General features: G+C 38.2%; 1 protein-coding gene across 1 annotated transcript in view; it reads right to left on the reverse strand.

Annotated features, from left to right (window-relative positions):
- Window positions 1-24,377, reverse strand: part of LOC142104104 (mucin-5B-like) — a 51,036-nt gene that overhangs the window by 24,030 nt on the left and 2,629 nt on the right. Inside the window, exons 2-6 of the mRNA XM_075188593.1 lie at window positions 23,450-23,708; window positions 22,196-22,355; window positions 7,226-7,390; window positions 3,826-3,913; window positions 3,466-3,572 (exon numbers count right to left, since the gene is read on the reverse strand). Of these exons, the coding sequence (XP_075044694.1) occupies window positions 3,466-3,572; window positions 3,826-3,913; window positions 7,226-7,390; window positions 22,196-22,355; window positions 23,450-23,708 (779 nt within the window). The remainder of the gene's footprint in view (window positions 1-3,465; window positions 3,573-3,825; window positions 3,914-7,225; window positions 7,391-22,195; window positions 22,356-23,449; window positions 23,709-24,377) is intronic.

Genomic DNA, 24,377 nt, shown 5'->3' on the forward strand with positions numbered 1-24,377 from the left:
CACATGGCTATGGATGACCTCTCGATTTCAAGCCCAAACAGAATTACGGCTCATATCCCAAGGCCATTCTGACTCAGCTTATTGTTCAGGATGGCAACCTCTCATGAACAAGGATCTCCTAGATACTCCCAGGAAGCCCTGAAGACCCCCCATGCCCCCCATGCCCCTTCCTGTCTCTCTTCTCCTCTCTTTCTTAGGCTCCTTTACTCTTTTTCTTTCATTTATATAGAATAAATATTGTGAAGCTGATTCCTAAACTTTGAATGTCTTTGAATGTTTTGATGTACTGATTACTTGTGCTTGTTATTATCTCAATAAAGAAAGACTTTACACACACACAAAAATGCATGTAAATTAACTCTGTGTACTCTCGAATTCACCAAGGAATGGATATCAAGATACATACGCTGATGAATTCGAGTGTAGGTTTGCTCTGCTCTGCTACATAAGTCCAATACCTAGGTGGATTATACATTTGCAAAAGAATGCACAAAAAAATAAACATTGAATTAATGTCACCTGTTAATAATATGAGCGTTAATAATAAAACTGTCACCTGTTAATAATAAAACTGTATAAAAAAATGCTTTTATTTCTATTTTTCTCCAAAAAATACATTTATTGTTCTCAATGTCTACTGAACACATAAAATACATTTTGATTGTAAACACATGTTATAGCATGTCATCACTGCTTATCAGGACTTAATCTAGCCTTGTAGCTGGAGCAAGAGATACGGCAGAAAAAATAGTAACTTTGTAATGCCCAGAGCTTGATTCGGACGTGGATGTAGGCACTTGAGTTTGGCGCGCCAATACTGTAAATTGACTACAGCCGAACACTCCTTCCCCACCCCGTTCCTTCCCAGGAATCGTAGGATATAGTGAGTGTTTTTTGTGTACAAAGACGGAGAGGACAGGGCTGCGTTTACTGGCCTATGGTCTGGTTCTGAACATGCTCAGTGTGATTTTTCGTACTACCGTATATACTCGAGTATAAGTTGACCCGAATATAAGCCGAGGCACCTAATTTTACCACAAAAAAATGGGAAAACTTATTGACTCGAGTATAAGCCTAGGGTGGGCAATGCAACAGCTACTGGTAAATTTCAAAAATAAAAATAGATAACTTAACTGAATGCTGGCCCCTCGATAAGGTCTGAATCATGCCCTATATCCTTGTGCTACCTCCCCACACTATATCACTTCCCCACACTACAATGTAACAGTATAATGTGGGCTAGTTGAAAGAAGAGAAATTGCTAGACTAATGAAGGAGAGAGGGAGATGGCTGCTATTTCATAAATAAATAAATAATAATAATAGAAATCAAGGGGATTTTGGGATTAGACTGCAGCTGAATCTTAATAATGATAGCGCTCAATTTTTAATATACTGGTGAGAAATAGAAAAACAAATGTAGATATAAAAATTGACCAGACATTTAATTTAACATAAGAGGATAAATACAATCAAAAGATGAGACATGCAATTGAATTATGATAAAATTGTGATAATGCTACCACATAAATAAGGCACAAGGTTAAAATTTATATATAAAAGAAACCAATGTCCAATGCATGGCATAATGTATCCAATGGGTACTTCCGTGATTGAGCCCGGGAAAGCTGCTAATAACAAGTCTATGTAGTAGGTCCCGTAAGAACAGTCTTAAACCAACCTTATAAATTTGATAGTCCACAAAGAGGTAGGGAAGTCCAGCGGTTCTCCTAAGATGTACCCTAGGTGACAGAAAAGGGAATCCCCATTTGAAACAACAGCGCTAATTCCACGCTGAAGACGGTAATCCACGGAGGTAGTAGAGAGAGCGTCTGAGCTCAGCTGTTCCCGACGTGGCTCTGCGCAGTGTGATGTGATGTCAAAGGTCACTCTGCACAGGCTCCACCTGCACCACCCACCTTGCCCGCTCTGCTGCAGCCTGCATTGCGCTCAGTACGGCACCTCACTCTGCTGCCGCCGGCCACCTTAAGCAGGGACTTTTCATTGTCCTGGAGCTTCACTCGAGTATAAGCCGAGGGGGGGCTTTTTCAGCACAAAAAATGTGCTGAAAAACTCGGCTTATACTCGAGTATATACGGTATATGCTCAAAATCGGCAGATATGTGCCTTGATGAATCAGGCCTTTCAAGTTTAATAATTCAATACTAATAAATATTTAACAAGTTCAATAATAAATTTATCAAAACAATTAAAATATATTTGTTATATAAACATATTGCTGCATGGATACATATTCATAACAGATAACACCTTGAAATTGTATGAAAAAATGAGACTGGAATTAATTCTAATTAAATGACTAAGGAGATCCATTTAGGACTCCACTATTATGTTAAATACAATAAATAGCCCCACTACCATACCACCAATAGAGTAATAGTTCCTACTCACCATTAAATGATTTACTCCCACTCCCATTATATTTAGAGATCCACCACTCATTTGCCTTCTATATCTGGTGCTATGTTGGTTCTTCTCTCTGACTTTGGCTGCACACACATTGGACGACATGCATGTCAGGTGGTGTACATCTCACATGTCATGTAATGTCAGTGGAGGAGATGGGAAAGTATGGGCAGGAATGGATTGGTAGGATTCGTGGCTACATTAAGTAAAGTCCCTGGTACCAGGGGAGGAGTCAGCCCCAAAAAGCATTCAGAACTTTGGCCACGAAATGAGGTGGTCGTGGGGGGGTTTCCAAGCAACTAGAACTCACCCCTAAGTGCGTGCCTGCTTTTGCACAGATACTCCTTATTAATTGTTAACATTTTCAAATCTCTTGAAGCTCATTATAATATCTTGTCTCACACAACAAAATATTTTTTCCATTTATGAACAAAATCCGGTGCATTATCAACAATATCCCAAATTACATTTGAAACAGTCTAATCCTCACACATCTCATTATACTGTGAAAATTGACAAAATCCTGCTGCACTAATTTTGTGCATCTCCATGAGGCCACTTGATAAAATGCTTAATTCCCTAAATATTATGTGTTGGTATAAATATATACTTATTTAATGCACAATATTGAAGCAGTCATTCATTTCTTGTGGTTTTGTTTTATTTGATACTTAGGGCTATATTTCCTATTGAACATTATGTTAGGTGACATTTTTAAATTGCATCACATCTCCTGGGGATAAGTGTTCCAAACCGCGGATTTTTTTTTTTTTTAAAGCACTGGAATATCCACCGAAAACATTTGAACAAACTGCCATTTAGTACATCTAGCTCTTAGACATTGGGGAACATACTAAAAATTGGATCATACTGCTTAAAACTACCCTAGATAGCTCAGTGTTCTTTAATGTGACAACTTGATGGCTTGACAAGAGAAGATGTATTTTTATGACTGGGCACTCGCATTTTTCTGCAGTTGTAAATGACCCTACAATGTAAAGGTTAGACCACTGCTTCATGTACTCAAATGTACACTTACATAAATAATGCATCTTTCTGTTGTCTCTGGCTCAGGGTCTTCACAGATTTGTTCTGGTTTCCTTAATTTGTGCAACTTTCCAAACTGTAAAGGCTCTAACAAGTTTCCTATATAAGAAAAGTCATCAACAGATCAGTAAAGTGTTAAAAAAATACAATATGTCAACCAATGCCTGACCTTATCATATTACTTTGTGCTTCAGTTTAAGCTAATATTGGCTACATTCTCATCCTATGTAGAAATATGTGTTAAAACCACTTTTGACCCACAACAGGAATGATGTTTGCAATGCTGGATGTACTTTTATGTATAAAAGCAACTGCTAAGAATTTTTTACATATATTCCATTCTCATTCTTACCCTCGTAAACAAGGTCATTACTAGGATCACCATTATAATCTCCACAGAGACCACATGCTTCCCCCATATACTTCTTGTTGAGTATCAACTGAAACAAAAAAAGATAAAATCTTAGTCTGCAGTAAGACTGAAAGAAATGTGCTGAGCTGTGTTAGCCAATACAGTGTTTTTTAAAATACAGTATTTAGAGAAACCTAACAGTGCTTGCTTTCCATATCTCCTTGCTGGAGTACAGGTGTATTCATTGCTGACTGACACATTTTAAAATATCAGGTGGTATAATTATTTCACTTGTGATCAGGAAAACCTGCATTGTTAGGTCTCTCCGAGGACTGGATCTGGAAAATAGAAAATACTGAGTCAATAGAATTTAAGTATTTACTTTTTTACTCTAATTGGAAAAAATGTGACAGATGCCAACTGAAAACTTTCAAAGTGGATCTGGTATCCCACATTAAATCAGAGTGATTTATTTAAAGCATTAAATAAGGAATCCTGTTTGCTGTACAGTATGCTTAAAACAATAGATAACTATTGTAATTACATTTTATGTCACCTTACAAAAACCGTCTTTCTTTTTACAATACTAGTTAGGTTGCTGACAACCATTCGCATATGAGATACAGTGGGGCCTGAGTCATTAAGGCAAAAAAGGAGTAAATGTTCTTTCGGACATACCATGTTACAATGTAAGGGGTGCAAATTAGTTTATTATTGTGCACATAAGTTAAATACTGGCTGTTTTTTCATGTAGCACACAAATATTTGCCAGCTTTATTATTACACTGAAATTTAAAGTTGATCTAGGACATGTCCTACCCACTATCTATAAATCTGCCACCACATTTTAAATTTACCTCCCCCTCTAATGCAACATGGTTTTTGCCCAAGTGCAAATGTTACTCCTTTTTTATGCTTTGCTCTCCTTAATGACTCAGGTCCACTGTATTAAGGCTGAAAATATAAGCTGGAACAGGAGAAAACGGTTAAATAGCAAAAAAAAAAAAAAAAGAACAAAGAACACAACATGAGGGGGCAGATTCAATATGGTGGGATTTGACGTGTCTCTGGAACAGTTCCCGGAGACACATCAGGCCTGATTCATTGAGGAAAGTAAAGCAAAAAAAAAAAAAAAAAGAGTAACTTTGCACCTTGCCAAAACCATGTTGCATTAGGGGGTGGGGTGTAAATTTAAAATACAGCCAGTATTTAACTTATGTGCAAAATAATAAACTACTATGCACCCCCTGCGTTGTAACATGGTTTTGTCCAGGAGAGAAAACGTATTCATTTTTTGCTTTACTTTCATTAATGAATCAGGCCCATCATGTTTTACTAAAATCTCTGCTAATTTTCATATACCTTGCGGCTAATTGAATATGTCCCTAAGACAGAGATTCTGATTTCTTTATTTTTTTTTAAATAATATATATATAATTTACATTTTATTACCATAATTTAATTTGAGTGTCTCTTAGGAATAACAGTATGGAGGAAAGATGTAAAAAGGTATAATCTAATCTTGTAGTTTACATAATAAATGCATGAGAGCCATTGCTGAATACCGCTAAATGTGTCAACAGTAAAATGTCCAATGTACAAAGGACAAGAACCCCATTGCTGTGTGGTAAATTTATTTCACAGCTCTAATTTTGTTGAGTTCAAAACCCCTTCTAACGTAGCCCCTGAACATTGTGACCTGATTAATCTTGAACACAGTTTGCATTTTTAAAAATCGGACATGACTTGCCAACACGTACGCCTGTATTCAAGTACAAGCGGATCTCAAAAAATGTTTCCATTTGAATATGGGTATAAGTATGCTCTGGCTATATGTTACTTGTCATATGCAGTCAGAGCATGCTGCATGAAACAGACATGCATATGTGCAATATAAAGTTCCATCAGGATGCATTAAAAAAAAAAACTATTAAATAAATTAACAAGTCTTAATTGCGCGATCATTAATAAAATAAAATTTTAAAAAAGTTTGCTTTATTTTACATGAAATACATAAATCAGGATGCTCTTAATGGATACTGTACATAAAATGCATTTTTATAGTTTTTCTTACTTGTAAACACTTTTCTTGCAAGTATATGTGTCAGTCATGACTACCATTCGACACTTACACCTGCCTGTAGCTGCTGCAAGTGAAAATGGAAAAACAAGAGATGCCCAGAATTTGAATTGGACAAATGTGTGTGCACTGGACCTCGGCTTGATCTGCTATTGGTAGTGAACATCCTTTGTGTGTGTGCTAAATGCCATTTTCCATTCAGCCTCTTTTGGACACTGGTCAGTTTATGGGCCCCTCACATGTCTAGTTTGATAAATATTGTGGCCTAACAGAGCCTGTTGAAGAGATCAATTTGAGGGAGTATCTGTTCTTAACCACTGTGTATTTCCTGTGCCTTGGTGGCATGGTTCCATGCAGCAGGCCAATTAGGCAGTCCCATTGTCTGTCGGTAGGTTGTCTCTCTGCTTTATGTCAATGACCCTGTTGAAATCTTGTTACTCCTTGGGTAGCCCTTCTGTTGCAAACTTTCTTTGGGTCATAGCACATACCCTTTCTGCTTTCACTGTTTGTAGGCAAGTGATCTGGCATGACTCATCCCACTCCTGTATCTTTTAGCCCTCTAATCAAGTTATGCATGTAGAACCAGGATGATTGGACTCTTAGAGATCTGGATGTTGCTGAATGAGATTAGCTCCAAGTGACTGGAATCAATCCACATCATCAGTCTAATAATCTTCTGGTTTACCGATGCTGGTGTTATGAGTCATCCATCCACAGCTTCCACATTCATTGCCCTTATCGTCAGAACCAATGAAATTTCCTTCCTGCAAGCAAAGTCCAAATCTATGAAATTCTCCATGGCTCTAGAATTCAGGAAGGACCTGGTGTCTGTGGAGCAAGCCCCTTGGAAAAGACAATGAACAGCTTAAAGCGCAGAAAGGAACCTGGAAAAAAAATGAGCAAAACACTTTCTTGATGGCTCAGAACTGCAATTCTGGGTTATCTTTCTTCTAGTGGTCTCAGTGGTCATAATAAATACATTCACCCATTTCTTGTCCTATGTCAAACATAACCTCCTTAGATGCATATGCTTTTTTAAGAGCTTAGTTACCATGGCATGAAACTTTGTTGGTGATAATATATGGTAAATAGCTGTCTCTTTCTGCTGATGATGATGCTTCTTAAAGCAGATGTTAAACTGACTATGAAATGCAAATGACTATAAATCACTCCAGGGAATTGGGAGATTCCCAGCAAGTGTGATGCAGTTAGCCAAACCAGGATGATTGGTCTGTTTGGGGTGTGAATGGCTCTAAATGAGATAACTACCCAGTGGCTGGAATAAACACAAATCAGTACCTTAATAATCTAATGGTTTACTGATGCTGGTGTTTTCGGTCTTCCATCCACAGCTTCTACTCCATTGGCCTGAACTTCAGTCGCAAGGGTAGTATAATTTTGTGGACGAGGTCCACATCTATGAAATTCTCCATGGCTCTGGAATACGAATACAAGAAGGCCTCCGTGTCTACAAATTAAGCCCCACTGAAGAGGGAAATAGACAGATTTAATTTCACAAAACAACAAGGAAGATTACTTTCCCCAATACTCATCAGACTTGCCTCCATTTCCGGTGAGCAATTTTTTTCAAATGGATCAAATCTTTCCAATTCTGGACACTTTTTCTTACAGTGACCTTAATGACACAATAGAGATATCCACCGATCTGTCTACAGCAATTTCTCTAGTCCTTGGGCAAAATTACAATCCTAGCTGCATTGGCCCCTCAAAGCCCTCAGCTGGTATGTCACAGATCATTGGTGGTTGATGAGGATATGGTGAGTAGCTGTTTTTTTCTCTGATGTTGACACTCTTGAAGGTGCTGAGAAAAGAGCAAGGGGTAATGAGTCACTCAACGAAGGTGGAAAGGTCCCAGCAAATGAGCTCATCTTTAATGGAGTCCAGCAATCCTCTCTGAAAGGAGGCAAGCAATGACTTGTCATTCCTTTGAGCCTTTGCTTTGACAAATCAAAACAATATTGGACAACTGAACAACTGAGTTGCTCCATCCAGGCCAGTCTTAAAGAGGCACTGGTGATGCAACCTAGAAAGTCAAAAATCAGCTTAGATGTGGCCAAAACCTAGCCAGTTAGCAGTGAGATGATATATTTCACTGATTCTCTTTGTGAGGAACAAGACTGCTAGTAGTTCAAACACAGGCAAATTAGTGTCAGAAATCCCCTGCCATTGGGGTTGCCATAACAATGCAAGTTACAGTAATTTTAGGCTTTAGGACAAAAATTTGCTCTACCATTTGTTGCTCCCTGTTAAATATCTGTCATCAGGTGATAGAGTTGGATGATTAGCAACTCATGGTCATGGTCAGCCTCAAGGGCTTCTTGCATCAGGATGCCAATTTCCACTTTGTGTATCTCTGAGTGGTGAAGTGAAACATTACACGTCAGCTCTACCCCAACATGATCCATGTAGAGGCATGAGCAAAATGTCATGTGGCTGGCTGCTCCCAGGCAAGAACCACTTGGCTTGGGTCATTATCAGAGACATAACATAACTGGCCAAGCCACTAAGTTCTGAAAGGAGGGACAAAGCTGAAGTTAATGTGTTGGAGAAGGTAGAATCATGAGGGAAGAAACCAAAGTCAATAGACAGGCAAAAAAGATTATTTGAAGCACGAGCAGGGAAATGAAGAAGAGAAATTAACTGTAACAATTCTGGTGGTCTCGATTTTGGAGACTGTCCCTTACAATGAGGACTTTTCTCTAACTACAGGGACAATAAAGTCCACTTTACTCAGCTCTACTTTTCAAGATGTAGGTTTGTGCATCTAACAGCATTGCAGTATATTTGAAGGGGATTGGAGATGTTAGAGGGCTTCCTAGTACTGCCAAAAGCAATAACCATGTACCTTGTATGATGAGAATACCCAATTTAGCAGTGTGGAGGCAGCCATGTTGAGGGAGTGGTGACTCATACAATGCCTGCCTCCAATCAATGTAACCATACTCACTTTAAGTTCCTAATATACCCCTTACTCTATAACTCCTTTGTGTGAAGTTCAGGGTGATGGTCCAACTATCCCTTTACCTGATGGGATTTGTAGTTTCCACATCATGTAGAAATGCAAACCTATAAATCTGAAGTCGATTTTATATATGATTGTGCTGCTTGCATTACCAAAGCTCCTTACTGTGTACAGTCAGATATAGCGGTCTAGCTATGCTCACCTACCTGCTGGAAATTGCAATCCTACCTCAGGTGGAATAGTAAAGAAATGTGGCTTGACAGTGTTGGTAATAAATGCTAAATTTGCATTACCCTAGTTATACACAATATACTAATGTAATGAATTGCCATACACAAACTAAAATAATGTCTTGACAGCCTTGTTAATAAATGTAAAAGTCACAATTTCTATATAACAAATATTTAAATACAAACACCTGCCCCTTGTTTATTTCATGGGAATCTTCTTTCCTGCAGTAGTTCAAATGGAAATGACAATTGATGACTTGATTTAATATAGCCACAACAATAATGATTTAAGCATTCAGCTAATCAGAAATGGCTACACAGTTCTACTGATAGTCATCATTAACATTGTGTATCGCTGTACTAATGCCTTGTAGGCGCAAGAAATGTGGGGATGCGTCCATGTCTAATTATGTTGCAATTGCATGAAGATGCCTTTACTACTCTCGCCTATGCTTCAAAAATACTCATCATCATCATCACCATTTATTTATATAGCGCCACTGATTCCGCAGCTCTGTACAAAGAACTCATTCATATCAGTCCCTGCCCAAAATACTCTAGAAATACAGCGCTAGAAACCTGGGTTAGGTTATTGAGTATTGACCATGTAAATATAAAAAGCTATAAACCTCCTGGATCACCAGGTAAAATATAAAAAAGTATTCATTAGTAGTGATGTAAAAATATATAAACAATAACACATCAACTGGTTAATTAATAAAAATAATGACAATTTGTAAGTGCATTCCATTCATATGGATGTGAAACAACACTGTAAAATACTGAACTCACTCAAAATCAGTCATAAATTCATTACTGTCTTTCAATTATGGATTAAAGACTCCTAATTATTAGAATCTAATAAAATGTCCTTTAGACACAGATAATTTCTTGATCTCTAATCTGCCTCAAATGAAAATATATCTCCACGAAAGAAAAGCAGAAATGACACAAAATGTTAACATTCAAATGTTCATCATGCAAACAGCCATAATTGATGAACTCCTGGATAGTTTCTGAAATGAAATTTTGCTGTAGTTAGATGATATATACCACAAATCACAGTGGCTATATTTAGTTGGGAGAGACTCGAGGGCAAACCCACCCGCAGTTCTTGCAAAATGAAAATCCAAGCTAACAAAACAACTGCTGATCATCTGTTTAGGTTCTGCAAACAATCAGCTGCAATAGCCAGGCTCCCTGGAGGGACCCGCCGGCAATTCTCACCTGTCCTACCAATCCTCTGGTCAGTCCCAGAAATATGTTGGCAGCCTCAGACCCCACAAATAAGTTGGCAGTGTACTTAAGCAATAATTGGGTAATCTATTGTATAACAGAGCATTCTCCCATAGATAAACTGCTTGCTGCTCTTACATGCATCTCAAGGTCTATCAAATACTGTAAGCTTAATATGCTCTAGTGTATGAGAGCTCGCTGGATGGTGTGCTGGCTTATTGATGGTGTAATAAACAGCCAAAGATGTTCTTTTTTTAAGTGGACATATATCAAAGTCAGAATCTCCTAGACAAGGTCAACTCATATCATCCATAATGCACTTCATTACAGGGCTGTCATTCTCAATGGGCACAATGGGCAGGTGCCCGGGGGCCCTGCAGCCCAGGGGGGCCCGTCGGAGGCAGCATAAAAAAAAAAAACTGAAAAAAAAAAAAAAAGACAATACTTACCTTGCGGTCAGCTGGCTCCCTCCCTGGTCTCCTCCTCCGTGCGGCGCTCACAGTGCATGTCGGGCGTGACGTCATCACGCCCGCCCGACATCCATTGCGGAGCGCGATGGAGGAGGAGACCATGGAGGGAGCCGGATCGCCAGCTGACCGCAAGTAAAGTATTGTCTTCTTTTTTTTTTCCAGGTTTTTTTGTTTTGTGCTGCCTCCGACGGGCCCCCTGGGCTGCAGGGCCCATATATATATATATAATCATTTTTTTAAAATATATATATATATATATATATATATATATGTATATATAGGGGCCCCGATGCACTGCTTTGCCCGGGGGCCCAAAATGTTGTTAAGATGGGCCCTGGTTCATTACAGGTTGTAACTTCATCAGAGGGAAAGTAGAAATAACTCGGTAATCAACCAAGTTTCTTTCATACAAGTTAACCAATCAGTAAGTTAATTCAATTAATCATACAGCTAGTGATCTATGGTTAAGAGCAAAAACATATATGCACAATGTTAAAAAGATTTTTTTTTTTCATTAAAAACGAGATATATAACCCTTCTGTAGAAAGAGGCACTAAAAATATAGAGGTTGAAAACTCACCAATTTAACGCCAATAAATAGATACAGTAAATGCTATATCATCATCATCATCATCACCATTTATTGATATAGCGCCACTAATTCCGCAGCACTGTACAGAGAACTCACTCACATCAGTCCCTGCCCCATTGGAGCTTACAGTCTAAATCCCCTAACACACACACACACACACACACACACACACACACACACACACACACACACACACACACACAGAGAGACTAGGGTCAATTTGTTAGCAGCCAATTACCTACCAGTATGTTTTTGGAGTGTGGGAGGAAACCGGAGCACCCGGAGGAAACCCACGCAAACATGGGGAGAACATACAAACTCCTCAAAGTAAGGCCATAGTCGGGAATTGAACTTATGACCCCAGTGCTGTGAGGCAGAAGTGCTAACCACTCAGCGACCGTGCTATACTAGGTAAACCCATGTAATTTAATGTAATTTGACTTCCCCAGGACTAGATATATATGTGATGCTTACATCATAGTATACTTGATTAAATATTAGCCATAAATATCTATATATAGATTGAAAACATTTTCTGACTAATTTTACAGTCAAAATAAATGGTAAAGCATAAACGTATAAGCTGATAACATTTTTATTTTTTTATACAATATCCTTCCTCTCAAATTTAGCTGCCAGTAGAATATCAACTATTTTATAAACAGAAGATAATCTTTTATCAAAATGTAATGATACATTTTACTCATGTTAAAATTCAACAGTAGTTTTCACACTTTAGAATATTAAGTTCCATCGCTTCATTGAAACAATCTGAATGGATACAGTTACATTGGTGCATCTATACCACTTCTTGCTTGCACAATTTACTATCTATCTGCCCCTCTTTCTGTACTTTTTACATGTTCAACATCATTTAAAGATAGGTATGTCGGGTCTCCATTGTAAACGGCAGCAAAAATGATGTGGTACACTGTAAATGGGATATTTATTCGAGATGTTATGTCTAGGTTTCTACAATTCTCCTTTTTAGGGGTCTTGTTGTCCTCCCTATATATTGCAATGAACAGCTGCATTGTAACAGATAGATGAAAAATTTTGTATTGCAATTAATAAAGCCCACTGTATAAAATTTCTTATTATTACTAGTGTAGACAATCTCCTTAGATCCATGTTTAATGTACTTACAGGTAATACAATAAGTCTTTGCATATTTAAAGGTGCCACACATCGGTTTGGGCAAACAATTATGTGTTGAATCCAATCGGTCATGTACGTTTCAGATTACAATTCTTTTTAAAACTACTTTTGATTTCTCTGGAAGACATTTCTATAGTATGGGATCTTGCATTAGGATACAATAATGTCTTACAATAATCTTTTTTATCTCATGTGATGCACTATTAAATTAAGAAATAAAAGCTAGTAAATTGAGAATTGGGTTCTGTTTAGTCGACAATAAAACAGTCCTATGAAATGTTATTTTTTGGATGCTGGGGCATGCTTGTGCTCATAGTTGTATAAGCTCCAGCAGGCTCTGGCAGTCATGCTGGTATTTTTGATTCTACAGGCACCAGCGTACCAAAGCTTCACAGAAAAAATGCTGATTTATTCATTTTAATTATTTATTAACACTCATTTGGCATGAGTGTTGAGAACGGCCCTAGTTATTTTAGCCTGGAGCTGCTTTTTCTCAGGGAAGGGGCCACTTATTTTTTGGAGGAACAACCTTTTTCTTTGAATGAGCAAATCATTTCCTCTGCTTGGCGTTCAAAATCACATATGTAGAACAATTACGTTTCAGGCGAATGAGTTGGCCCTTCAGAATGTTTTGCTTCCATGTCTTGTAATGGGCACTTTTGTAATTAAGAAAGTTATTGATATCAACCCTTTTCTTATATGTAAGAATTTCAATCTTGGAGCCTTTGGTGGAGAGTGTCAGATCCAAGAAATCAATGGAGATTTTGCTAAATGTATGAGTGAACTTCAAATTATACAAATTAATATTAAGGTATGAAACATATTCAATCGCAAGTTTGTTTTCTACCATTCCAAATAATAAATAGATCGTCTATATAGAGGCCATAGAGGGAAAGATTTTCCCTGAACCCGCCACCCCAGATGCGCTCATCCTTGAACGCACCCATGTATAGGTTGGCATAGCTCAGGGCAAACCTGGTCTCCATGGCCATTCCCATCAGATTGTAGAAAGTGCACACCCTCAAAAAGGAAATAATTTTTTGTTAATATAAACATAACTGAATCAATAATACATTTCTGGTGGTTCTCTCACCTATGCTTGCCTGCACATGCCCACCCATCATTGACACAGGTCAATACACACACAAATCTAGATACAGACTTAAGCGTACACATTATTAGGGAGCATGGGCAGTATGGAAATGCATTAAAAGATTTAAGTACGTCCAACTTTAAATGAGCCCCAAAGGACATACATTATCATATATCAAAATATAATAAAAATATACAGTAGACCCACTATTATTTATTAAGAATACAAAAATACAAGGGGGTAAATTTTCCAAACTGCGGGTTTGAACAAGTGGAGATGTTGCCTGTAGCAACCAATAAGATTTTAGCTGTCATTTTGTAGAGTGTACTAAATAAATGTTAGCTAGCCTCTGGTTGCTATGGGCAACACCTCCACTTTTTCAAACCCGCAGTTTAGGAAATTTACCGCAAGGACTGTTGTGAGTTTCAAACCTTTCAGCAACCAACTGTAAGGAAGAAAAAGGTTTCATGCTAACTTAATTTTCCCTAATTAATATGGTTCAAAACTGTTTAAGCACATTTGTAGTGCACACACTCCTCCCCAATATTGAAAATGTAAACATACCAAGCAATAGTGGTTTCCTCTGGTATGGCATAGATTCCAAGTTCAATCAACAGTAAAAAGAAAAGTGAATAACTGGTGTCACACTGTGCACCAACTACTGGCTTGTATTTTATAAACAATGGGACAGCACAGTGCTGTCCGGTAATTTACCAATTCATGTGGGTGGAACTGTTTTTATAATATGGGAATTAAGGGTGGTAGGCCAGGGCCCAAAACTGTCCTCCATTCAAATAAGTGGTGCAAATATGATCTTATTAAATAGTACAATTAGCTAAAAATAAGGAGCTTTTAATACATTCCAACAAACTTAGGGAGGCGCCCTTGCTGTTGTTTGCAAAATAGTTTGAGTACATATAGTGTAAACACTTCATTTGAGTGGTTTGCTAAATTTCCTAGTGTTTGTTCAAATATGGTCCACAAGGTAAAACATTTTTTTTTTTCAGTGGGTGAACAAGCAGAACAAAGTATGTAAAGTAGGGACCCATAGCTTGAGCAATACCCAGGGTCAACCTTATTTTCATCTGTCACTAAAGTGATAACAATGCAAATCCATGGCCTTATCTGTGTGGAGTTTGTATGTTCTCCCCATGTTTGCGTGGGTTTCCTCCGGGTGCTCCGGTTTCCTCCCACACTCCAAAAACATACTGGTAGGTTAATTGGCTGCTATAAAATTGACCCTAGTCTTTCTCTATGTCTGTCTGTATGTGTGCGTTAGCAAATTTAGACTGTAAGCTCCAATGGGTCAGGGACTGATGTGAATGAGTTCTCTGTACAGCGCTGCGGAATTAGTGGCTCTATATAAATAAATGGTAATGATGATGATGATGATGAAACCCATTCCAAAAGTATTATCACCATTTACTAATCACTAGAAATAAAATAAAAACTAAAATGGTTCAACTAGGCAACCACTTGGTAAGTTTAAACTAGCCAATCAACTGGTCCTTGGCATGTACAGTTCTCCAGGGCTATTGACATTTAAGGGATACTGTGCACCCACTAGTTTACTGTACTTTCATAAATTGCCAGGACAAAATACAATACTGTAAGTTAATGTGCAATAAAAATATAAATTAAAGAAATTATCCAAGTTTTTCTATGGAGGGCATTTTATGTTTGTGGAGGACTATCATATCTGGAGAACATTTATTTATGTGAGGACTATCATCTGTGTGGAAAGAACCATTTCTGTGGAATCAATCTATTTCCAAATAAATTGTTATGGGAGAAAACTTCACATATATTGTAAACAGATTGAATTCACTGTATGATGATGAAAATAATTTCATCATACTATGGGATCTATACCTTAATGAAAAACACAAAGAACTAAATAAAGTATTGAACATTAGTTGGGATAAAAGTATGGCAACTTTTATCTTGCCTGAGAATATTGGTGTTTTTCTGGTCTGACAGGACATGATATGTATGTAAGTTCATTGTATGCACAAACAGCCAGGTCCAGTGCATTCAAGTTCATATACAATCCAGTTCCATTAAATGATATCCACTTACAATCCATTAAAATGTGTACACATCTACATATAGTACAGTCCAATATATTTTTGTAAAATTAAATCCGGTCCAACATGCTAAAATCCTCTAGACTCAGTCTTGTCAATCCTTGCATATTCATTTCCCAAGCTAAATACACTATTCATTCATCATGAATGGCTAAATTTATCAATTTTAAAATATAATTCCTCCTTGATCCCATTGGCTAAATAATTCAGGCATGTGAGCAAGCATACAGTATTAATTGAAGCTATGAAGATTTGTCATGGACCATGCCAAAGGGGTATGCACACTTACAGTGTTAAACAGTCTGCCATGAATTCCCATACTTCTGCATATTTTGTGTGCTTCCCATAGCAATACACTACTGCAAGTGTTGGGGGGAAAAAACTTGTGGGACACAGCATATTAGTTTAACTAAGCAAGTCAAATATTGGTAAAGCCTTACCAAGTCACATGTTTGTCGCTACATTAAATTTACAATATCCGTCTGCTTTTCAGTTTTTTCTTACCATGTATACTTACATGAATACTGTTATTTTCATTCAAAGTAAGCTCTAGGCCTAACTTAACATATATTTTGAGTGTAGCACCAAATTTTTCTATGCGGATGCCATTCTTGCTATATGGGAGCTTTAATCTGTAAAATGAAAAGCAACAATGATCAACATTCTGCAGATCACTCTAATGTAAGTTATTGAGATATAGTGAATAGACTATTGTGAAAACATAGCTATATTTTAGTGTGCAATAATTTTCAGGTGGTCCTACACAATTGACAAGTTTAGCAAAATATTCAAAAGACAAATAAAATTTAGGTTTTATAGGTACCGTATATACCCGAGTATAAACCTACCCGAATATAAGCCAAGGCACCTAATTTTACCACAAAAAACTGGGAAAACGTATTGACTCGTGTATAAGCCTAGGGTGGGAAATTACTTGCTTCTTTTAATAAACTCAGACTCCCAAAATGTCTCCAAATGTGCCAAAAAATAAGCAACCATATTAGTAAGGTGTATATAGCGTGTATATATAGTGTATATAGCGTTCACATGAGATAGCAAATGCCACAATTTGGAAAATATTGGAAAAGATATGTTTGTTATTAATAATTACTAGATAAACTGCTCACCCCCAGGTACTGCACCCGTTTCCTACTAGGCTATCTTTAGGACAGTACACACATCTTGCATCTCTTTCTCATTGATGAGGAGCTCTGGATGTGTCCCCCTGTGTTTACTCTCCTCTGTGCCTGGTAGGGAGGGAGGGATTTTCTTCCGCCCCTAACTTCCGCAGTGAAACGCAAGTTTGCGTTCCAAATGCCTAACTTCCTGTCAGTGCAACGCACATGCGTTCCACTGTGGAAGGTAAGAGCTGAGGGACCGGAGAACAGGGACTCACTCGAGTATAAGCCGAGGGGGGCTTTTTCAGCATAAAAAAATGTGGTGAAAAAGTCGGCTTATACACGAGTATATACAGTAATTATTTATAATTGAACCAAGTGCATTTCATATCATACATTCAGCACTGATGGTAAGAGACCTATTTCTAAAATTAGATTCCTGCCCATAGACATTTATGCTCATGTATGGATGAAAATAAACAAAATGGGTATCAAATATGGAAGGCATTTGTTAATAATCATTGGTAATGCTATTTTAATTTCTTTCAGAAGAAAAGGCTTACACCAACCCAACCAGAATTTAAATATCTGTTGCAGAGAAACCTAACTGTTCAATTAGTTATTAATCTACCTTTAAAAAAAAGTGTTTTTTTAATTTTCTTGATAAAATAAAAAATAGCTTATCAATTACTGGTATTGTGCTTTACTGCAGACCCTCTTTAAGTTAGTTTTTAACTGTGTAGTGTGGAGCTACATTCAACATAACTGTTGTGTTCCACTGTGTCACTCACCTAAGATGGTGGCCACTGTATATTTGAGAGTAAAATTTCAGATGGACTACATAGGACTTAAACGTTAGTCTTGTGTTCTTGGGAAAAGTGGTGCTGTCTGGTGAGCCACAGTGGCAGCTGCTTATCTCAACTCTGAATTTGCCTAGAGCAAGCTCAATTCAACCTACCAACTACGTCCAGTCTGTAGCCCTCCCTTGCATCCTGCGGGTATATAGAGCTGGCAGATTATTGTGAAATTCAGCAATGATACAGCTTTAACTATATTCTATTTCCTTGTGCATGATGTTGGCTATCCCAGAATATCCATGCAGCTCTCTGACCCTTCCTTTGGCTACAATTTTTTTCCGAAGTTTGTTCTAGTTTTGGACATTCTTCAGCGACACATGTGACCTTGCTCATTGACCTCTACACCAGTCCTTACCATTGAAATAATTAGTACAGTGCTTCAGGCCAAAGCATTCCTTGCATCCAGAAAGTACCTGTCATAATAATCTGTCTGCGATGGATTCCACAGGAGCAATGACAAGTGTCTCCATTGATTATCCTATGCCACAAGTGCTACTGGACTGAAGGACTCAGATGTCAGCTGCTTACCTTTCACTTAATAATGTTCAGGCTGCAAGGAACTGTACCATACCAACTCTCCAGCTGCCATTTCCACCTGCTGCATCCATACTATGCTCTATTCCAGTTCCAGAAACATCGGTGATGATGACCTAATAAATTTACAGGATTGCAGTGAATTCTGGCAACATTTGGCTGAATGGTGACTGGTATTTCAACTATGACTTTGCACACACTCCACTGACCTCTTAAAAATGGCAATGATTTTTGCGCAACTAAAAGGAGATTTTTTTCCACTTGGTCCACCCCAGATTTCCATTAAAGAAAAGGGCATAAAAATGCTCAGATAAACATTATTCATCAACAAGTCATTGTGCAAAGCATCATTATTCCTCATCAACTAAAACACAACCAGATTGTGAATGAACAAAGACCAATGCAAATAAGTGGTGATCATGGTCCTATTTCCAATAAAGAGAGGTGCAGACAACGTGAAAATAACCTTTGTTTATTGATTGGCAGTGCCAATCATTCCCTTGAGGACTGTACTCTCCACAGAAGATGCAGACGGTCTGGGGCAGACCGGGGCAGATATTCTAGCAGACCCAGATATAATAAAAGGGAAATTCTCCTTCTTCAAAAGTATCCAATCTGATTTTCTCTACAGCCATAGCCAAATGTTACCATTACCTTTACAGATTACTGTTTTTGAAAAAGACACGTCAAGTTGTCAGCTGTGATGTATTCAAGGTCTGATGGAAACTTCGTGGAGGAGAACTAAGCACAACAACACTGATTCCATCGAATTAAAAATGAGGTTCTATTTTCTTTGGAGAGTACTAATGGAACTTTCATTGCTTCTGGTCCTCTCACCTGTGGGGATCCATTGGAATACAAACCTGTTTGCCTGTTTAGTTACGTCAGCATAGTCCCTAACAATTCTACATTCTCCAACTCATTCACTTCAGCTTTGTCCCTCTGACTTCTAAATACTCAGGACAAAGTTGCTTGGCCATTCGTGGTGTGTCCCTCATAGCTACCCTAGTCAAGTGGTTCTCTCCTGGGAGAAACGAACCTGTCTATAGAATCTCAGATTTTTGTCTGGAAGCAACAAATGGCAGCGCCCAATTTTGTCCAGGATGCTAAAACTGCTTAACCCTTGCATTTTTCTGGCAACCACATAATTCTCAAGCTGATTCACCTGCCATTCCAATTACAAGCAGCATCGTTTGCCACAAAGTGGAACAAAATGTGACATATCATCCTGTGGCTGAATGACCAGGCCTTGCCTTGGGCCACACCAGTCAATGAGAAGAATAATCCATTAATGCGTAACAGCAAGCAAAGTTTCCCCACAATTAAGCTAATCTTTTACTCTCTGGATTGTACCAATGCCACTGAGACTGGCCCGGATAGAGCAACATGGTCAATCAGTCTTCCAGGATGTCTGTGAATTGTGGACTATTTCATCAGAGAATGAATGGAATGACAATTCATTGGTTGGCTTGTTTCAGAATTGGTGAACTCTGTTAAAGACAAGCTCATTTGTTGGAACCTTCCCACCTCCCTGGATGGACTTGATTGCATTTGGCTTGATACCTGCATTCAGGAGCGCAAACTTCTGCAGAAAGGGATGACAGCTCACCATCTACCGTTAGCTCACCAGGTACCTATGATCCTTATCTTTCCAGCTGATTGCTTCAAGGAGCATATGAAGCTAGGGAGTTTTTCTTTGCCTGAGAATGAGAGAACTTGCTGTCTAGAGACAAACAGATATCTTTATTGTCGAGGCTGAGGACATTGGAACCTAATCCCTAACAATTTTTGCATAAGGAAACTTGGAATTTTGCTTCTCTGTGATTCAAGACACTTGTTTGACTGTTTATTAACTTTGACTTTGTTCTTCGGGATTCTACATTCCTGTCCTCTCATGTCATGGTATGTTTCTCATAGCTATCCCAGTCATGTGGTTCTTTCTTGGGAGGAATGAACACCTATTGTAATAGGCATGCAGTGGCTTTTGCTGAATTTTCCTAGAATACTCCTAGTATTAGCTGGGATGATAAATCAGTGAGCTTTTTGTCTACATACTGCATGCAACATTGTCTTCCATTACCTCCTCAGACCATTATCATTTCCCCCATTGGGGGTTCACCCCTTAGATTTGATAAGTATTCCTCTTGTCTATCACAGTTATGTTTTTCATAAAGTCATGTGGACAAGCTACCACCTCATCAGGCATACGACTCTTTGATTGACTTGTTACTCTGCATACAAATACCATTTGAATAAATTTATGCTCTATCAGAAGTGGAGTTGAAAGAACAAAGAGAATATATGGACAAAAAACTTTTTTTTCTCATACCAAACTATTTTCTCTATCTTTTATCCCAGAATTACTAGAGAAATTACACACTGCTATCAGAGGAGCAAATGTAGCTGATAATTGGAAGATCTCATTTACAACCCAATATGTACAATTTGAATATCTAGTAATGCCTTTTGGTCTTTGCAGAGCTCAGGCCACCTTTCAACATTTCATCAATAATCTGTTTAAAGATTGAAAAATTCATTTGTGGTTGTTTTTTTTAGATGGCATCAAGATATATTGTGAAGATTTACAGACACACAGGATACATGTCCAGTTTTGTAGCACCTGGTCAGCATTTTGTTGGTTGAACAAACTACTGTAGACATTTCATAAGGAACTTTTTCACCATTGTGGTACCCAGATCTGCTTTTAATTTATTCAAATCCACAGCAAGCATTCATCTTGGAGGTAGATGGTGGTCATCATTTTTCAGTGTAGAGGAGACAAAATGAGCCTCCGACCCTTCAACCATTTTTCTAAGTGCCTCCTACCAGCAAAGTGCAACTATAATATGGAATATAAAAAATTATTGTCCATCAATATGACTTTTTCTAACTGTCGACATGTGCTTCAGAGATCATACATTCTAGTAACTGTTTACATAGATCACTAAAACCTTAAGTACTTGAATGACAAACTAGATGAGCATGAGCACTTCTACATTCATGTTAATTATCAACTTAGTTCAAAAATGGAGAGGCTGATGTTCTCTCCTGAAAATGTAAATCTCCTTCTACATAACATCCTTCCTTTGCGGGGACCATTCTACCTTCTCTGAGCTTCCTCACAGCACTTCATTCATAGTGTTCTATACTAAACTAACAATAGCCAAACATCAGGGGTGACAAATATCCCCACAGCTGAAGATACCTCAAATGGTGATCCATGAAAATGGTTGATTAACCAAAAATCTAGATTCGTTATTCCAACACCTCTACTACAGAAAAGATTCTACAATGCCATCACAGTGCTCTCACAGCAGGACATTTGGGAGTTAATAATATATTAAATCAAATTCTTCTGCTCTACTGGTGGCCTCTATTGGTCAAACTTTTCAGAAATATGTGGATGCTTGTCCTAATTGTTCCACTTTAAAGAATACCACTGCTTTGAAAACTGCCCACATATTTTATGTATTATTGATTGCATGGATGTCCAGTTTGAGTTTTTCAGGGCCTTCTTTGGTTATCACCCTTCATCTGTCTTCTGCCTATCAGCCTCAGTGTAATGGGCAGATAAAACAAGTAATTCAGACTTGTGAGCAAATGTGCAAAGTTTTGGCAACTAGTAACAAGATAATTGGGAACAGTCATTACCAACAGCTGAATTTGTGTGTAATAATTACATGTACAGTTCTAGCAAGCAAAGTCTTTTTTCACCAATAATGGTTATCACCAAAAGTTTAACCAATTGTGGTGCCTAGTTGCTTGTTGCTTGCTGTTTCATATCTCCATGCTAAGCTATTTCAGATGTAACAAGCACTTCAACATACCTTACAAAATGCTTAACAAGCAGGGAACCAAGCAGACACATGGCACAGTTCTCCTTCTGTTTATACAATGGGAAAAATGTTTGTCTCTCTACAAAGAACAGTTACCTGGATACCCATATCACAGGTTGGCTGAATGTCCCATTCGGCAATTTTTCCCGTCAGTTTTTCATTGGATACCATGGTTCTCCTTTGTTTCTCTTGCTCTATGAGACACATCCATCCCGAGTTCCATTTCTCTCTGTTGAAATCTGCACTCCTATCTTCCCTCAAAGTACATGAGCATTTGGAATATCTGTTAGATTCACTGCTTAATCATGGAATCATGGCAGTTGCAGTATCTCAAGAAATGGAAGTGTTATAGTCTGGAAGAATGTTCCTGTAAGCCTGCCTCTAGGGTCCACTCCATACATTTGATATTGTTCTTCCATGCCTGTAGCCCGGATAAACCAATGGTGTCTGGTACCAACCAAAGGCGTCTGGTAAGGTCATGTTCCTAAATGTCACTAACCTAAGATGGTGGCTGTTGTATATCCAAGAGTAAAAATATAGACAGCCTACACAGGTCTTGATCCCTGGACTTGTGAGATTGGGTAGAGTGGTGCCATCTGGTAAACCACGGTGGTAGCTTTTACCTCAGATCTTATTCTAGAACACTTGTATCCTTTGAAGTTGTCTGGTGCATGTTCAGTTCAGCTTATTGACCACTTGCTGTCCTTAACCAATTCTTCGCCATTCTGGATGTATATAAAGCTGGCAGTCAATTGCACAAAGTGTCAGATTATAGTGCAATTTAGCGATGATCCAGAGTTCTCTGCTATACCTGACAACCCTCCCATCTCTCTGACCCTGGCTTTGGCTCCAGACTTCTCTGATCTCTGCTCTAGCTATAGATAACAACCTGGTATACCTGTGATTTTGTTCACTAAAATCTACACTGTTTCTCCAGTGGGTTGATTTAGAGAGAATTTAAGTTACACTCCCTAGGGCCAATATGCAATTGAGCATCTTCTAAATTTATGGATAATGCCTTTGTGTCTGTGAGGCTATCCTTACAATGCCTCAAATGCTGACCAGAATGTTGATCCTACACTTGTCTAGTGATAACTAGTACAAAACAAGCTGTCTCTAGGTTAATATTTTCTGCTAGGATGGAGTAGACTCAAAAGACTGTCATGTATACGGCATTACCCAGATTTCTTAGCTTTAGCCTAAAAAGAAGAAAGTTATTGGCATATAGTAATAAAATATGCATTAATTGTATGAGCCTGTTTTTTATTTGGTATATTTTCATCCTCAGAAATTTTGTACATAAATATTGTAGATTGCTTTGACACTTTATAGGATAAGAATAGTACTCACTGTAGGCCATGGACTGTAGGGTTGTGATCAATAATTTCTATCAGCAGTTCATTTAGTTTTACAGATATCTGAGCGATAACTGGTAGATTGTTAACCAGTGATTGTTGAATTTGGATATTGAAGTCTTCAAAGTGTTTCCCACAGTGTGCGGCAAAAAGGTAGTTACATATGCCTGGGAAACGATAGATCTCACCATCAAATGTCTTGAAGTGGAAGTTCCCCCAGGTGCTGCAGAGCCCACTCTGTTTGGGCTTTAAACCTGATGTAGAAACATGTCAGACTTATTGATAATCTTAATGTCATAACATGACATAAATAGGGTTATAACAAAGTAGCATGCAATTACAAAGAATAGAGCAAAAAGTAATTAAAATTATTGTCATATTACAAAATATATTGTTTAAAAATGTATACCTGTCTGGCATACATATGCAACAGTTGGCATTGAATCTAAGGTTGGCTATCTCTTGGCCCAACAAATGCCCCTAAATATGAAAGCCCACTGTCAACCCAGGAGGTCCAGTGCTGGAACCAGGAGCAATGCCACTTGATTAATAACCTCCAAACTGAAACATTTGCAAGTGGGAATTCTGCACCTATATGAACTAGATCAATTAGTAACTTTTATGCCTGCTACTATCAAATCCAGTTTACATTGCTGATATAGGGGCAGTTAGAGTTACATATAATACCGCTTTCATACTGCCGCCCCGGCAATATCCCGGGTTTTTCAAGCCGGGTTTTTGCCGGGGCTCGGAGCGTCCCAGCTCAGAAACACCATTCATACTGCACCTCGGACCCGGGAATTCCCCGGGTTGACCCCATTCATACTGCACACTTCTGTGCCCTGGCAATTTGTGGGAGTCATCACCAGAGCAGTTTTCATTGGCTGAAAAATGGTGATGTCATTGAAAGGTGACTGTTTTTT

Source organism: Mixophyes fleayi, chromosome 10, assembly GCF_038048845.1.
Source record: "Mixophyes fleayi isolate aMixFle1 chromosome 10, aMixFle1.hap1, whole genome shotgun sequence".
NCBI classification, from domain to species: domain Eukaryota; kingdom Metazoa; phylum Chordata; class Amphibia; order Anura; family Limnodynastidae; genus Mixophyes; species Mixophyes fleayi.